Raw genomic sequence first — 17,823 nt, 5'->3', positions numbered from 1 at the left:
AAGGGATTAGAGGAGGATTCTGATTGGTTCTGGCTGCAAGATATATCAGATTACAAGATGTTAGCTGGATGCTGGTTGGATATAAAGACTTGTAATGAAAATAAGCATGGGGCTTGACATATTGTCAATGTATCCAGTGTAGTGTGTCATTTGCAGAGTATGAAAGTTGTGAGAGACTGCAAGCTCTGAGATCTGACAAAGGGACCAACTGGTCAGACAGTAATCCGATTTTGGCATAAATTCTATAACTGCTGTTATGCATTCAGACACGTGTTAGAAATGATTTTGTGCGTGCACACACATACTTGTGCATGTCTCCACATGAGTGCCCATCTGTGTGCCTATAGGCTCTGTTCTCAGGCTTCTGCAGACCCCCCGCTGTAATTGCACCAGTAATTGGTGAAGTGATAACCCCATTTCCACAGGAAATGTGCCCCGGTTTCCTCGCGCCCCACCACCATCATCCCCCTCTGGTGGCGCAGCCAACAAAGTCCTCCCCCTGGGAACGTTGCACCAGACAGCTAAAGTTCCCTGGGGTTTGGTAAGCAGATGAACAGACGGACAGAGACAGACACAGAAACCAAACGGCACACATGTGTAGCGTACTAACACACCCACATGTATGATTCTGTGTATAGGCTGTGTGGGGATAATTGGACAGATTAATGATAAATTCAGCTTGTGCGTGTGTGTGTGTGTGTGTGTGTGTGTGTGTGTGTGTGTGTGTGTGTGTCTGCAGCGAAAAGCGGTGGGTCTGAATCTAAAAAACTCGAGAACTCGCTGTCAAACACCAGGAAAATAACAAAGTTGGACTCCCATGAGGGAGATAACGATTGAAAGACAGACTTGATTCTTTCATCCTCCTTTCTTTCATTTATATCTTTTATGTCATATTTCACCGTGCCAGTGCAAACTCCCGCAGGGCTTACAGAACTATTCATTAAACTTGATGTGTGTTGCAAGTCCCTCAGCTGGGAAAGTTTCTTTCCTCAAACTTGTTATTTGTGGAAAAAGTGTGGAAAAGTCCAGCACGGCCTGTGTGCTAACCAAATTAGCAAACATCCTGTCCGGCAGTGTGCAGGCTCGTTGTCTCGGCCCCGATGCGTTGCCATGCCAGCACGGAAAGTAGTGCTGCGTCCTGCGTTTAATGGACACTCCGCAGAGTTCTATATCGCTACTTTCCACTATTGGTTCTGATGCCGTGACGTCTTTGCACCTCGGCTGCCAGCCTCACCTTGACAGTCACACTAAAGCTCAAAATTGGTCGTGCCCACGGAGGCATGCGTCCCAGACGTCACTGAAAAAAGACTTAGAGGTGGAGCTCAGACACACGGAGATCTATACTGGCACTGCACTGTCCTGTTGTGAATGTATTGATTTTATCTGAGATAATGATAAGCTCACTGTAACTTTTTCCTTTTATACTTCTTATTAACAAGTAAAAACAGCGACACATCTCAGCTCGTTCAGCACAACACAGACGCTTTATTCTTTTCCTTCTGATTGGCTGTCAGGAGTATTTACCTGCAGTCTTTTGCAGTCTTTTTGTGTCGTGCGCAGGTGTGTTATTTAATGAGAAGGCCAGCACACAGATGGATTGTCGTGTGTGTGTGTCTGTGTGTGTCTGTGTGTGTCTAGTGCATTGCAGGAATGTTGTTAGCTGTATCACACGGCACACATTTTCTCTAATCACATTGACGTCCATCAGAGCTCCCATGACCAGCAGCCTTTAATCTAATGTTCACCACGGATAAAAATACCCACCACAGACACATTCGCACACACATATAAATGCACAAACAGCAAATAAACAAAAAACAGACACTGAGGCAGGCGCTCGCACCACTATGAAGGAACCTTTCAGCCTAGAGTGTGTGTGTGTGTGTGTGTGTGTCTGCGTGTGCGTGCATGCACCAGTAGGATTATGTCAAACCGTTTCAGTTCTTTCGCGTCTTAACCTTTTCCGTCTTTGATTCCTGGTGACAGGAGTCAGAGGCCAATCGGCTCGGATCAGAGGTCACGACCCTCGTTGACCCCGCTGTCAACCTGGTGCCGATAAGAATGGCTGCACTCAGCAGGCTCGCGCGCGTGTGCTGCAAGTTTGTGAATGTTGCACAGAATGAGCAATTTGCGCTGCTTTCATGGAACAAGGGACTTCTTTTTACTATTGTAGTAACCTATTTATATTTATTCATCTCATCTTTTCCTTCTATGGGGTTCTTTTATGACTGAATAATATCAATTATGTGGCAGTGGCGCTTATGATTACAGGAAAGAACTTTCGGCTGTAGTCTGTAACATTTTGCATAACATTAGGCACAACACAAGTGTTATAGCAGAATTATAATTATTTCTTTTTAAATTTTAACATCACTTTCTGTGCAGAACTAGACATTAGCCCCATACTAACCAGTATCCACTAAAACAGCGATTATAAACAGTCTCAAGTTAAGCTAACAACAATGGTGAAAGTTAAAACTCAGCATTTTGATAAGAGTGACATCTGTACACTGGGAGGAACATTAAAATCAATGAACAAACTCAGTAAAATTACAGGCTACAGGATAGTTGAGGATACAACGATCGGTTCTGAAGAAATATTGCACAGATAAGTAACCACGGATTACGCAGCCTCTTCATAGAACGTATTCGTTGTCACTCTTTTACACTCTCAATTTTAACCAGCTTTTACCGCAATATAAGGTGGCTTCTGATATTTCTCTGATATTCTTTTCTTTGTTCTCCTCTCTGCGCCAAATGACAACCGGCTATTTCGGTATTAGATGGTTCTTCCTGTTTTAAATGCAATTTGAAGGCATTTGGGAGCTGAGAGTCAGTCAAAAAAAATCTATTTTAATTCAGAGTTTCTAAAAAGGCTGCAAAGTTGGAAAACAGATTACTGCTGGGTCGATACAATCCTCAGAAAAAATCAATGCAGATGATTACTGAAAATTTGACTCACACTTTCACTTTCACGTTAGTGTAGACTGTGACGTGAATGTGTTGACCTGTAATGAATGTATGAAGATTTAATTTAGTCTTGGCAGATATGTGTTAATATCCTGTTGAACATTGACATTGATAGAAAGCCAGGCAGCGGGGCACAGATTGCGCTCTTTGTATCGTGAAATATCTGTAAATGTGTGTGGTTGATGGTGAATGAATGTGTGTGGGTGTGTGTGTGTATGTGTGTGTGTGTGTGTGTTTGTATATGTGTGTGTGTGTGTGTCTATATTCTGTATGTGTGTGTGTGTGCCCTCCCATTAACTAAATAGCCTTGATGTCTTGGAAAAACACTCCATTATTCCAAAGTCTGTGTTTTAGCCAAAGTGTTGATGAGCGGCGTGGGCCAAACCATTCATCTGTGTGTGTGTGTGTGTGTGTGTGTGTGTGTGTGTGTGTGTGTGTGTGTGTGGGAGAGACATGGGAGGTGTTTGTGTGTGTGTGTGTGTGTGTGTGTGTGTGTGTGTGTGTGTGTGTGTGGGGGGTAAGTCCAAGAGGCACCCCTCGACACACCACACACGCCCCCTCGCAAATTATGTCGGCATGGTTGCTGTTTCCAAGGCAACTGTCCCAAGAGTAAGGGTGGGGTGGGTGCAGCTGGTGCTTCTCGACTCAGTCAGGGGTGTGTGTGTGTGTGTGTGTGTGTGTGTGTGTGCATGATGGAGAAAGGAATGTGTGTTTTCATACTGAATAAGAGTCATTCATCGTTGTGAGTTCAAGATAAAAGACAAAAAAATTAAAAAAAGTCTGTTTATGTGTGATGGTGTGTGCAGGCTGAATAAGTTGTATCCAAACCGAGAGATCGGGTTGTGTATGTGTGTGTGTGTGTGTGTGTGTGTGTGTGTGTGTGTGTGTGTGTGTGTCTACAAAGCCTCTCTCAGTTCCCTCTTCTCATCTGAGTGTCAGCCTCTTTGCCATAATGCTGATTTAAGGAGCTCTAAAGTGAGGATGTAAAGTAGACTCCAGGCTGTCTGACCCAATAAGATCTCGTGACGGTAGCAGACGCTGAATGTCGCTGCTGTTTCCACTGCAGAGGTGGTTTCACATTCAGTTAGGCTGAGCTTTTTCCCTTTTTCATTGAATTAGGTGCGGCCATGCCGCTCTTGGGGCACGCAGACTGTAACTCAGATGAAGTGCTTGATGCTTTAGTGGGCAGAGCAAGGCATGAATTCCACCGGGGGTTAGGTTCCCTGTGGAAAGGGTGACGGAAACATCTCTTCTTCGCAGGGCCTTTGAATTCAAATAGCTTCAATGCACAAAAATATTGTGAGGCGACTGACAACAACCGTGTTCTGTTTTCGAAGATCTGTACTTTTTGCATTTCAACATAATTTCTAGAAACAAGGGGAAGAAAAAAAAGGATGCCGACGTCTATAAAAAAAAACATCATCGTATGGCAAAACATTTTTCCCTTACAACAGGGGTGCCCACACCTTTTTGGCTCGTGAGCTACCTTTAAAATGTCCAAGTCAAAAATAACTACCTACATTAATACCTAATATACCTAAATGAATAATGATAAATATATATATAGCATTATTAATGTATAAATATACATTTACAATATTGGCGTACCTTGCATAACTGCAAGAACCCTTATGACACAATACAAGTCTGTACATTTTTGGTCATTACATTTAACTCTGATGACTTCACTGAATGGAACCAGCAGGGTTGCATAGTCAGTATAGACAGTAGCTGCTGCTAGCCAGCCGCTGCTAGCCAGCCTCCGGCAGACTTCCAAATGGTCATCAGTCATGGTGGAACGGTGTTTGGAATAAACATTTTTCATGTGGGAAAAGGCTGACTCACATAAATAAACTCTGACAGACACTTGTCAAGCTGCTCTGTTAAGTTGCGCACACGCCTTCTATTGCGTCTCCAGCTCTGACGCCAGGTTTTGGAAGTTCCTCAAATCATGGCTCCTTTATCTCCAGACAGAGCTCTACTAAGCCATGTCACATCAGTGATATCTTTGAAGAGCTCTCGCTCGAATAGGCGATCTTCGTTGCCACATCCATGATCTCTTTCATGTTTAGCAGTGAAGCGCATAATGCTTGTTGGTGTATTATGCAGTGGTAATTAAGGAAGTCGTGGAAAACATTGTCCTCCCTGCACTTGGCAATGAATCCATTCAAGCGGCCGACCATTGCGGGCGCACCGTACGTGGTGATTGACATTAATTTGCTCAGTGGGAGCTGGGTTTTGTCGATAACTATTTTATTTTTTTTAATGGCATGCGATCTACCCGCACTACATCTGCGATCGACCGGTCGATTGCGATCAAAGTATTGGGCACCCCTGCTTTACAAAATTGTAAATCCCTGGTCAGCTGGTCACACAAATGTTAAAACAGGAACCACAACCCCATTTGAAAGCCCTCTACACAACAGACATCATAGCAGAAAAAGCACCAGTGTTATTATAACAATTATAATCAAACTATTGCAATTAAGTTTGCTGTTTCAGGGCCTGGTGGCTCACTGGTTTGGCTTTACACTTAAACGAACAGAGCCATCATTAAAAGCTCTGCTTTTTTTCTGCTATGATAAGTCAAAATGTGGTGGAAAAGGTCAGTTGGGAATGACAGACGTTTTCTGATACCAGTCTGACACTGACGGTAATAGGACGGTGCACACATACTGCAGCAAAAGACTTCAGGGTGCAGGAACTTGTTGTCGTGTCGCAAAAATATGACATTTGTCATGTGAGTCAATGAAGATTGATTGACTCATTAATTACCAGTGTTTCTTACAAGTACAAAAATATTGATGTTTTGTTTTCATCATTCCAATTGTAAATTTGAACAGTTTGAAAAGATGTGGGGGTTTTGGTGAGTGCAGCTGCTTCAACAAACAAACAAAGAACGTTGGACAAAACAAACAGAAATCTCACAATTATATTGAATTCTGTTGAGCTGCTGCTGCACCCACTGGGATGAATGGAGCCCGAATCAGTGTGAGGCCAAACTATTTACCTCTCTGCCCGCTTTCTGAACATGTACTGAGGTACCCACTGGCTAAAGAACAGGTTTCTGTAAAACGTTCTCCTCCTGTGACTGTTTCCCTGTTCCACATGATCTCTTCCATTGAGTCATGTCTTCCTCTCTCTCCTTTTCTCCGCTCATTTCCTCTCTGCTCATCCATCTCTTGCGTTTTTGGCTGTCTGACTGTCAGCATGTTGTGGTTCCTCTCATTGCTGTCTCCAGCCCCTCCCTGTCTTTCTTCCTCCTCCTCTTCCTTCTGATTCCTCCCCCCTTTTTTCTCTGCTTCCCTGAGTCTCTGCCTTTCATTTTTCTCTTCTTCTCTGACATTCCTTCTACTCTTCAGCCGCTCTGTTTCCCCCGCTCTTTTTCTCACCCGTCATCCATCCAATCATCATTTCTCACCCTGTCATCATATCATTTTCCATCTCACTTTTGCCTCTTTTTTCCTCTGTCCTCTCGTCCTCTTCAATCCACCTGTCTACCCATCATTCTTCACTCTGTTATTACGCTACAATTTCCCCTCACGCTCTTTGCTACTCTTCCCCTTCATCCTCTTTTCTCCCTTGGTTCCATTTCCTCTTCAATCCACCCAAATGCCCATCACCCCCCGCCCTGTCATCGCAACATGGCTTTTACAGGAGCTCTGTCTTCTACCCTCATCGACCTTTCCTGCCAAATCCCCATCTGCCTTTTCCCATTCCTCCTCTTCCTGCTCATCCTCATCATCAATCAATATTTATTAAATGTTCCTTCCATCAAGATTTCTTTCACTCTGTTCTCTGCTTTTGCTCTTGCCCCCCTTCCCTTTTCTCCTCATCTGTCTGTCATCGTGTCATGTTTCGACATTTTGCCTATTCTCATCTCGCAGCTGTCTTCACCCATCAGACCATTTTCATCCTGTTGTCACATCGCCATGTCATTTTCCCCTCCATCATCCTTCCTCCTCCTCCTTCTCCTCCTCCTCCTCCTCCTCCTCCTCCTCCTCCTCCCTGTTTTACCCTCTCACAATTACTGTATGCTTTACATGTGTAGTAATAAAATACAGATAGAAAGTGTTCAAAAGATATAAAATTTAATACAATTATCAGATTTAAAAAAGTTTTAAAGAAGTCCAAAAGAAAAGCAGACTTGTAATATTCTGCTCTGTTCAGATCACATAATTAAACGCCAGACAGAACTGTAAACAAAAGTCACATGGGCTCACAGCATGTAGCTTGTTAATTGGGCAGAGTTGTGGAAACCTGTCATCCCACCATGTTATGTATTTTGATAAATTTGGATCGGGTTCAAACAAATCAGATTCAATTTCCTGTAATTTTACCTAAGCAGGATAGACTTTTCCACATTGTCTTTGTCTGGCGCTCAACCGCACGAGGAAACGACTGGATGGGAACTGGAGCTGTAAAACACATGAGTGGAGCACCTGTGTCTTTACACAGGGGTCTCTGAAGACATGTCCGGACCACTTGGTGGCATCTTTAGTTACCAGAGAGAGAAAATCCACATGTGTGTTAAACTAAAATGAGGTGAACAAGCAGCTCCTGCATGGCCTGAGTGATATAGCTTAAGAGACCTGTTCATCAACCGTTTGGCCTGCAGGACACTGGCACTATTTAGAACTTTCACTAACTCGTTTTTTTAGGTTGTTGTGGTTACTGTGCAGTTTGTTCAGATTACATTTATCAACCCTTACAAGACAAGTACAGTTAATCTCAGGAGAAGACAGATACCTGCCTTCTCAGCAGTGTGGCTATCTGGTACCACCAGAGTTTGAATGTTATTGTTCTTATGTTGTGAGTATTAAGTTGAACAAACTGATACAAGTATGTTCACCGTGAATTTAGCGTCCGTCTCTTGCCGTCTCTTCATCTTTTTTTTGTATTTCATATCCAGTCTGTCATCATTTCTCAGCAGCCTCGTCTCATTTATTTCTCATTCTTTTGGATTGATTTCCAGCACTTTAATAGTGTCCCACTTCTCACCACGTCCACCAATTTCTTATTTTCTTATTACATATTTCCTTTATATTTTCCTTCACTCCTCAACACATTTCATTCATCTATAAGTCTCTTCATCTTTTCCTGACTTTTTTTTCTTCTGTTTTATATTAAACCTACCTGCCAACTAACATGATGGGTAGCATATAAAGAACAGATACAGCAGTGTAGAAGGTATTGAGAGTCATTCATTACTTTTTTTCTTAGATCCCACAGCTGCTTGAGTCAGACAATCGTTAAGATAATTGCCATGTGTTTGGAGAGGAAAGGCTGTGTGGCGTATTTATAGAATAAGGGGCAGCCACAGCGATGTGTCAGCAAAGAGATTTGTATTTTGATGGATAGAATTTTGTTTGTTGGGTTGTAAATGTGGTGGACAAAGGAGAGGAACCGTGACAAGAACTTTTTGGGTATTTTCAAACCCTTTGATCACAGGATAGTGTTGGTTAACAGGTTCTGACTATATCGGAAGTCTATGCAGACAGATGCATCAACAGCCATGTCTGTACAAACACAAAATTACATTCACATTCCTATCACATGTTCACATTTGCTGTTGATCCTTACAAAAATGATTTATCATACACGCTGTACTATCCGGTGCCTCCTGTGTAAATTCAGTGAGGTCGAGCTGCTAGGTTTAAATGTTTTTTTTTTTAGTAAAGATACTTATGCTGGAACATAGTACCACCGCGATATTGTTAGTAATATTGACCAGATTTTATTCTTCATGATCTTTGTGTCAGTTCAGATTCAGCTGCTCGAGGAAGCGCGCGCCGTATGTGTGAGGGGTTTATCATCCCTGTAAAGGAAGAAGCACATGAATACCCAATGATACAAAACTATAAATTATCTCTCTTTTCATAAAAGTGAGCTGAGTCTGCTGCCGCAGTGAAATATGATAAATAATTTTTACCTCCTTTTTTTTAATCTTCCCCTAAGTGAACCAATATTGTGTGCACTCACTGGGCCATATTTTATGTTAATGGTAGGCTATATTATTATCCCATAAATTAAATTTCTCCTTATACACTTAGAATGGCCTCTCTCCCTTTGAAATCATTTAGTAGCTTCACAGAACGGTCAGGTTGCTTAACAGGAGTGTGCATTTCACCAACATTATTGTTCCCCCCCTCTCTGCTTTCTGTGTTTTAAAGTTCAAACTGTGTTTTATAAGCTCTGTCTCTGCCTCTCACTGCTATTTAGAGCTGCCAACGTGTGAAGCCATGCCTGGTGCTGCTTTAAAGTCTATATGTTTATGCTTTGCGAGCCGATGCCAAGTGCAATCCACTAAAGAACACTTGGCAGTTAAAATATGAAAGTTAACACAAGACGGACGTGCGATCTTCTCATAGTTGTCATAGTTTACATGGTGCAACAGCGTAATCATTTAAAAAACATTTAGCTGCATGCTCGTTATCTGTGCTTTCAGAATCGCTCGTTATCGTGCAATCTGTCTGGAGATGTAGTTCTGGTACTGTGTGTGTCTTTGTGTGTGTTTGTCATTCGCACACGATACGTTACAGTTTTGTTCGGTTCGAGTGTCCAGTATGATAAGAGAAATGAAGCTGCAAGACAAACAGACACTTGTCTGTGTGATAGATAAAAGTTTGTCTTTTACCAACTTGCTTATTGTTTATCTGTTGAAAAATCTTCTTCTTTACAGGCACAAACACTCAGACCATCTGTTACTAAAACAGATATTTGCATTGGGTGTTATGTGTATTTTATTTGATTAATTATGGTTCCTTATACCCATGACTGTATATGAACCAAATTTCCCATTGAGAACATTATAAACTTGACTCTACTCTCCCCGATGGAGTTCGGCGTCGATTAGCTTACTTTAATTTAGCACCCTCTTATTATTCCCAGTAAAAACAGAAATTGTGTTGGTAAATGTTGCGGGTGAGAGGGGAGCCTGGGTCAGCTTGCTGAACCTGCTTCCACCACAACCCAACCCCGGATTAAGCGGATGAAAATGAATGGATGGATGGACATGACAGTCGATTCAATCTTCTCATCTGACTCTCTTTGTGCATTTCATGTTCATTTCTTGCAGATTCTCTTCACATTTTCAAAAGTGAACAAGCCTCTAGTCAAGCTTCGCTGAATGCAACTCTTCATTTTGTCTTCCTATCCCTTTCAGAGCTAATTCAGAACGGCCGTCTGCTGACGCTGCCCCTGGTGGCCGGGGACCTGCACTCCATGCTTCCTGACGAAGACAGGAGGCGTCTCTACGTGGCCATGAAAGATAACCTGCTGTCTACCAGTCTGAACGACATAACGCAGAACCCTCGCAAGGTTAGGAATGGAGGACACATTCACTCATTCGCCTATCATGCAGGCAAGGAACAAACATACAGCATACAAGTTGATTGTTGATGAATGCTTGGAGATAAAAACATAATACACAGATAAACACCAAGTCAAATGACAGCAGATTCAGATTACTAATGTGTCATCGCTTTGATGGGACTAATTACCGATGATAGGAGGAAGAGGAAAGTCACACCCTCCGATTGCTTATCTTTCTCTAATTCCTAACTCTTATTACAGAAATACACATCTTTTCTTCCTTAACTTCTTCATATTGTCCTCTGCTAAAGGCCTAAACAAAACATTTAAGATGATTATATACTCCAAACCACTAAACTATTACTCAAACACCCAGGATGAAGCTCAATTGTTGACTCATTTTTCTAACTTTCTAAACCGATAGCAAGATTATGAGTTCCAGTCGGGCCACACATTATTCCTGCACATTTCTCACATTCCTCCCTCCACTACTGTCCACGTTAACTGACGAGCAGCAGAACCCTTGTTGGAGAGTGATTATGCTGTTAAAGAGAACAGCTGGAAGTTGAATCAACTTATGAACAAAGGCAGAGACGGATCACCTGCACGCCACATGTATCAGGAAAATTAATTAATGAAATATTTTATTTTCTGTGGCCTATTGATTTATACCTATTGATTTATGCCAGTGAGTGTTTTCTGCTTTTGTGCAATTTCTAATGTGTTGGATTAATCAAGTTATCTTTAGGTGTATATCCACACTTTAAGGAGCAGTATTTTCCCACAGCATCAATAATATGAAGCTTAAAACCCAGAGGTCAGAGCCCCTGCTCTGCTCTGCTCTGCCCTGTCCTGATTCAGCTGGTCAAGTTCCCGCTATATTCCTGCAATGCTACTCACTAAATGGTGCAATTTACAAACAATGTTTTACAAGTGCCCCAACACATGTTTTTCAGCAAGTACCACAGTGATGTAAAATGTGGGTGGAAAGCAGTTTAAATCAATCTCATTCTTTAAAAATCTATGATTGATGAAATTAGATATACTGTAGGTTACAGGTTTGTTACAGTATCCAGGTTCCTTCTGCTGCTTTCATTTTATATCCAGACAGACATGGTGACGAGTTCAGGGTCACTGCAAGGACTGCGTCAGCGCTGCCTTTTCATAACTCTGCCTTGTCGGATCAAATCAATACCCTCATCTGTCAGATGCACACGCAAGCTATCAGAGAGCCACACAGGTAGGCAAGCAGACAGACAGACTGTGAAACAGACAGACAGACAGACAGCAGTCAAGCTGGCCAGCCACCCACTCAGCCAGGCAGTCAGCCAACAAAAGGATAGATAGTCATAGACAACGCATAACTCAGCTCCATGCTGGCTGTAAAGTAATATATTTGTGCATACAGTATTTATAGTCTGTTTAGACTGTTCCAGCTCGTGTGGAGTTTTTTCCCTTGTGGTGTTAAAACCACTCACAGTGCCATATTCTCTACATTTCTGTTTATTTTCTCTGCTACTGACATCCATAGCTTCTTGTCAGTGCAGCTTGAGACAAACCTATCCCTGATTTTTAATGTATTTCTTCATCATGATTTAAACCCAAACACATACTTGTACATGTGCGCAGCCCTGCTGCCTCAATAAAACAGATTTTGGCACAGAGAGATGGACACGTAACCAGTTCCCCCAGTCCATCCCAGTTGAGGGCGCAGTGCCAAACGTGATGCTGTTGCCTTCAGACGCGTTTTTCTTTGATCAGGCCAAAAACCCTCAAGGCATTCCTTCTGTGTGAGTCCGCAGCTGGCAACCCACATTACACAAAGGGTCACCAAGGGTTTGAGTGCGTTTGTGGCTTTTTGTTGCATATTTGTTCTTTATTTATCCTCCCTACTTCTTTTGTTACGCTTTATTTCTTTCCTTTTCAGCACTGCTTTTCTCTACCAATGTACATAATTTAGCCATTTCCCAACAACAAAATGTTCTTATTTGGTTTTCTTTTTTCCTTCTTCTTCCTGCCAGTGATTTCTATGTTGCTTAACAATCGCACTCCTTTATGTTGTATAAACTGACAAGCAGCACGCTATTCACACAGGGGTGAATTTCCATTAACCCAAGGCTTTACCAGGTGAGAATCCTTTAGTGGTGGTCCATGTTCCTGTCAGTGTGTGGTATTTAGAGATAAGGGAGAACGTGGTCTCTAATCTAATCTGATCATCTCTGCCCGGCACAGGGCTCTGCGGGACTGACTACATCAGGGAACAATTACTGGACATCCAGAAGAAATTGTTTCCTTAAACCATCAGTTGTCATTAATCACTTTCGAAGAGTTGATGTCACATTTTCTAGATTGAAGCAAAAAACAGCAGCTTGAGATTTGTCTACGAATGCCAATATCGATGCACAGATCTTGTTTTATTTCTATCACTATACTATGATGATAACACTTGGGACGTGAACTAAAACAACAGTTAAATTCCTGCATTTTTTTCAATAAACTTTGCAGTGATACGATCACTTATCGAATTGTCTCAATCTCAGTTTCACCGCTCTGGTCTCTTAGGCAATGACATACCCAAGGAAGTATTTAGATTAGTCATATAGCTGGCATTTTACACTAAGCCTCTCTCTAACTCTCTCTCTCGCTCTCTCTCTCTCTCTATCTCTCTCTCTCTCTCTCTTGTTATCGTTACCTCATCTATTACTTCCTTTCCTAATGGCTTGACATGAAAGCAGTGGAATAATCCCCACTGTGTGTGTGTTATTATATACTGAATATGTTCAGGTTTCAATTAATACACTAGTGAGGTCATCCTCAGGTTTACTGATTAGAAATAAGGCATTTATAAAACACACACACACACGCACGCACATACACACACACACACACACACACACACACACACACACACACACACACACACACACACACACACACACACACACACACAGGCACTTAGCAAATGCGACTTGATTTTTAACAACCTATTGATTTTATTCAGACACAATGATTCAGACAGTTAAAAAAAAGTCGATAAAAACTGCCTCATGTCTTCACAAAAGACTTAAATAGGTTATGTCTCCAGATCTGCCCCCGAGCCATACATGTGGCAGGGTTCCATTGTTCGCCTCATTTCTGAATTTTAGAGGTTTTTCTTTCTTTTTCTTTGGGAACAATGTCTATTATGTTCTTATTGGGCAGTGATGCACATGGCAGTGAGAGCTGACACACATTATGATGGAAATTAAATATATAGTATAGTGAACTGACCTGTGAGCTGGCTGATGATCAGACAAAGACATGAGGCATGTATTTTGCCTTCTGCTTGGGCGAACTGTCTAACCAAAACAAATCAGCCAATATTTTAGTTTTTTGAGTATTGTTCTTTTAAGATAATAGGCACACAAACTGATTCTTCTCAGTTATGCCAGGTCCTATAACAACTTCCAATTGGCACACTTGTATAACAGGTGTATCCACACAAATGATATTCTAAAAAAACAAATGTTTCTGAATGACAAAATTATTATGGTTTACATTTATAGTACCCAAAGGGGTGCTAAGAAAATCGACGAATTACTTTATCCAAACTAATTACACTAGTTGCGTTATTGTGCACATTAATTTGTCATGTTGCCACCGATCTGACAGCCTAACTAATCAATAGGACTCTAACTTTCTCCTCCCTGCAGCTGCCTTGCAAGAGGTATTACAACCTCCCTCTTCTCCTCCTCCTTTTCCCCCTCTAGATTAGTCATGTTTTGTGGACTCTCCCTGCCTTGCTTCCTTGTCAAGCACCTGCCAATCCCAAAAGCCTTTTATCTGTAATTTAGAGTCTGTAATAAAAAGTTTTTAAATCTCTTTCTCTCCTTCTCTGTTTTCTTTATTGCTCTCGCTTTTTGTAGCTATACTGGCCAGCCAGACCAGACCGTGTCCAAGAGTGTCTCATGGCTGGGAAGGATCCAGAGGTGAGTCAACACACACACACACACACACACGCACACACGCACACACACACGCACACACACACACACACACTCACACTCACTAGATTAATTAAGCAAAGCAACATATACCACTGTAACTTCTGTACTGTTTTAAACTCACAGACAATTATTTCAAACAGAATTCTATGCAGATATAGATCAGTGGCTCCCACGTCAGGTCATTTCAAGTTTAACAGCGTTTCTTCACTGTGTGCCGCAATGTCAAACTGTCACACAAGAAACGGTGTGAAGAGTTCTGCAGCAAGAACGTTGACTTGATAGATAACTAAATATAGAGCGCAACTAAAGTTGAATGAATTGGGTTCCTTTGGGAACACTAAACATACAAGAGAGCTATGATGCTGGTGAGAATATCAAGACTCAGGTGAGCTAGATTTACTCAGACAAAAAAATTAAACTTTGACAGGGAACTTTCGAAAATCAGAAGAAACATATCTTACTTTCAATTTCCCCTTAGCTAGGGATATTCATGTCTTTTGTCTGTAAAGGCTCTGGCGGTTTGGGGCAAAGTTAAACTTGCATTATACACATGCACAACAGAAAGAAACATCTAGTTCATGTTTTTGATGATGTCATTTCAACAAATCTCAACATGGCTCCTTTTGTTATTACTTTTCCAATATTGTTACCACATTCAAACAATTAATACGGAAGAACCACTGCCTTATATTTGTAGTAAAACAATATCACTAAATACTCTACATCCTCCGTTATTCCTCACACTTTGGTCCCTTTGTGTGTGTCTCTCTGTCCAGTTGGAGTGCGCCAACTTCCTGCGAGTTCTGCAGCCTTTTAATCAGACTCACCTGTACGTTTGTGGCACTGGAGCCTTCAACCCCCGGTGTGCTTTCATAGCTACCAGCGTCTTCCAACAGGTATTATTATTGCACACATACACACACAAATGATGCTTAACCAGCTGGAAGGAGTTCCTGCTGTCACAATAATGGAAGGGGAATCACTGGACAAAAGTAGATCTTTTGTAGAGGAAGAAACTCAACTCTGTCACACCACTGAACAGTACAACCGCAAATCGACTGAGTTTCTGTAGTAGAGTGAGATGTCTTTTCTCCAGCTGATTGTGCATGTCTTATTTATTTCAGGAGTCACGTTCCCAGATAATCTTTCATTCTAATCAATAATCCTTTATTCCAATCAATACTGTAAACTTATAAACTAATCTTCTTCTAAGTACTCAGATCTGGATTGGGACATGCTTTTTATGTCAGCCACATTAGTGCAAGATTTTCCAGTAGATTAAATGTAACTGGTCTTTTCTCCCCATCAGATTCAAATAGCTGTCGCTCCTTAGTTAGCTAGCCTGCAAGCTAATGTCAAGCTTTCTCAGATCATACACAATAGTGTGCAAAATAGATGAATAGAGTATATAACATGAAAAAAAGATGCCACTTGTTTGCCTCATGAAGCAATGCTGTTCCTGCCCCCCGCCGTCCTGTGTGTGCACTGAGTCCTGGTCCAGTCCCTACGTACGGGCCTATCAGCAGCTGAGATATGTGTGGCGTCTGCCCCTATGCCCATATACCTACCAGGATTTACCCTGTGCCATCCATCTATAATATATACAATGCACCCTTTGTCATTGTGGCTGCACGCTGGGGGCCACCGGACACTGTCGATTTTTTTGTTGACATGTCTATGTCAATTATAATATGAATGTAAATCTTCTTTATTGCACACTGACACATCGTATCGTACATGTCTGATGATTTAGACACATGTGGGTTATCATTGTATCAGGAATAGGTTAAGGGTTTTAAAATTCCTCGTTGTGTGTGTATGTGAGTGTGGGGGGGGGGTTGTGCATTCCTCCATTCGTATTTGGGTGTGTGTGCGTGAATGTGTGTCAGGGAACAGCTAATACCATGAAAGGGTGTGTGAGATCAGAGAGGTTCAGACGTGGTGCTTAGAGGAGCTGGTGGTGCTGACTGGTTTAACACTTTCAACACTTAGCCCGATTACCCTCAATTAGCCACTTGCTCTGTGCGTGTGTGTGGCAGGCTAGTTCAGCTGGCTGAAAAAGTCTTTATGCTTATTTGTTAGGTTGAATTAAATGATTTATTGTTTAAAGAATTAATTAAAGAGTCGCAGCCTGTCAGTCTGCCCAAACAACTTGTTTTCTCCTGCCTGTCTTCTTCTGTCTCGCTGATTCTCTCCCTCTCTGACCTTTGGCCTTGTTTTCTTTGCCAGTCAGAGCACCAGACTCTCTCCTACAGCCAAACAGAGTGTGGGAAAGGGAAATGTCCCTACGATCCGTTCCAGAAAACAGCCTCTGATGTCGTTGGTAAGTTTACCGTCTTTTTCCTGAAACCACAACTCAAATGAACATTGAATTATAAGTCATCATGGCAAAAACTATAGCTCGGCTGTATTAGGTCGGTGTGGATGACCAGTGAATTAGTCAAACAAACTAAACAAAAAATATGTTGATGCAGCACTGCAAGACACCCACTGAAGAAAGATCAGCACACTACTTACATTGTTAATTTTATGATTTGTTTGAAAGATTCATAACATAATGTCTACATTGCATTCTCAATATGGGTGGTTTGCAGGAGGAGTAAAACAAACTTACACTCAGTCTACACGGGAGGTATAGCGGTAGCAATAGCAGCTTCAGTGCCTGTGTTGTCTGCGACGACCTTTCTGTTTTACCTAAAAATACCTAAAGCTTGTGTTATTCTGTGCAGATGGAGAGCTGTATGCTGGGATCACCTCAGACTTCATGAGCCGGGACTCCGCCTTCTTCCGAAGTCTCGGCAGTCGTCACGTCATCCGCAGCGAGCAGTACGACTCCACCTGGCTGCAGGGTGAGTGCAAAGAAAGATCAAAGAGAATCAAAGGAGGAGTAAAAAAACACATTTAGAAACTAATTTCTGACCACCGTGGTTGGATGCCACAACAGAAGTCTGCCGATGTACAGAGTTTTCCTCCTGCAAGATTCCTGACATGGTTGGTCCCAAGTGTTTTTAGAACTCAGCAAATATTGGAATTTCACGCGAATCATTTTTCATCCAGAAAACACCAAATAAAAAGACCTTTTATTTAGTGAGTATGCTTCCCAGGATTTCTTTGTTTGTGGGAGTCTTGGTGTTCCACATTTGCCACACCAGCTAACAGGTCCTTCAATGCATATCTGTTCTGTTTCTACATCTATTTCTCAAGTAACATGTTCTCTTTTGTGTCAAGTAATTTTACAATTTTACTTCTCGCTTCATATACTGAATATTCTGGACTAAATTGAATGTCTTTTGCTCTAAATAAACATATCTAAAACCATCTCCTGCACATCCGGTCTGTGTTATATCAGGCCAGTCGGTCAACGTCTGCTGCTGACAACAACAAGATACATGTTGACTCTCTGCTGTTTGTAAACACAGTTGTACCTGTCTTCTTCCCTCCCCGTCTCTCTCTCTCTCCAGATGCCCAGTTTGTGCGGGTAGCGCCGCTGTCTGAAACTGATAACCCGGAAGATGATAAGGTCTATGTGTTTTTCACTGAGCGCGCTCAAGAG

At 41.9% G+C, this 17,823-nt stretch overlaps 1 protein-coding gene across 1 annotated transcript in view; it reads left to right on the top strand.

Annotated features, from left to right (window-relative positions):
- The window catches only part of sema3h (sema domain, immunoglobulin domain (Ig), short basic domain, secreted, (semaphorin) 3H), a gene marked incomplete at both ends in the record, with an annotated part of 131,986 nt that overhangs the window by 8,735 nt on the left and 105,428 nt on the right, over positions 1-17,823 (top strand). The window contains 6 exons of the mRNA XM_079225697.1: positions 10,136-10,290; positions 14,190-14,252; positions 15,047-15,166; positions 16,500-16,593; positions 17,000-17,119; positions 17,732-17,823. The exon at positions 17,732-17,823 is cut by the window's right edge and continues 54 nt beyond it. Of these exons, the coding sequence (XP_079081823.1) occupies positions 10,136-10,290; positions 14,190-14,252; positions 15,047-15,166; positions 16,500-16,593; positions 17,000-17,119; positions 17,732-17,823 (644 nt within the window). The remainder of the gene's footprint in view (positions 1-10,135; positions 10,291-14,189; positions 14,253-15,046; positions 15,167-16,499; positions 16,594-16,999; positions 17,120-17,731) is intronic.

This window comes from Taurulus bubalis (genome assembly GCF_910589615.1).
Source record: "Taurulus bubalis genome assembly, chromosome: 11".
Lineage (NCBI taxonomy): Eukaryota > Metazoa > Chordata > Actinopteri > Perciformes > Cottidae > Taurulus > Taurulus bubalis.
The sequence above is the reverse complement of the archived record's forward strand: the minus strand, read 5'-3'. Positions and strand labels throughout refer to the sequence as shown.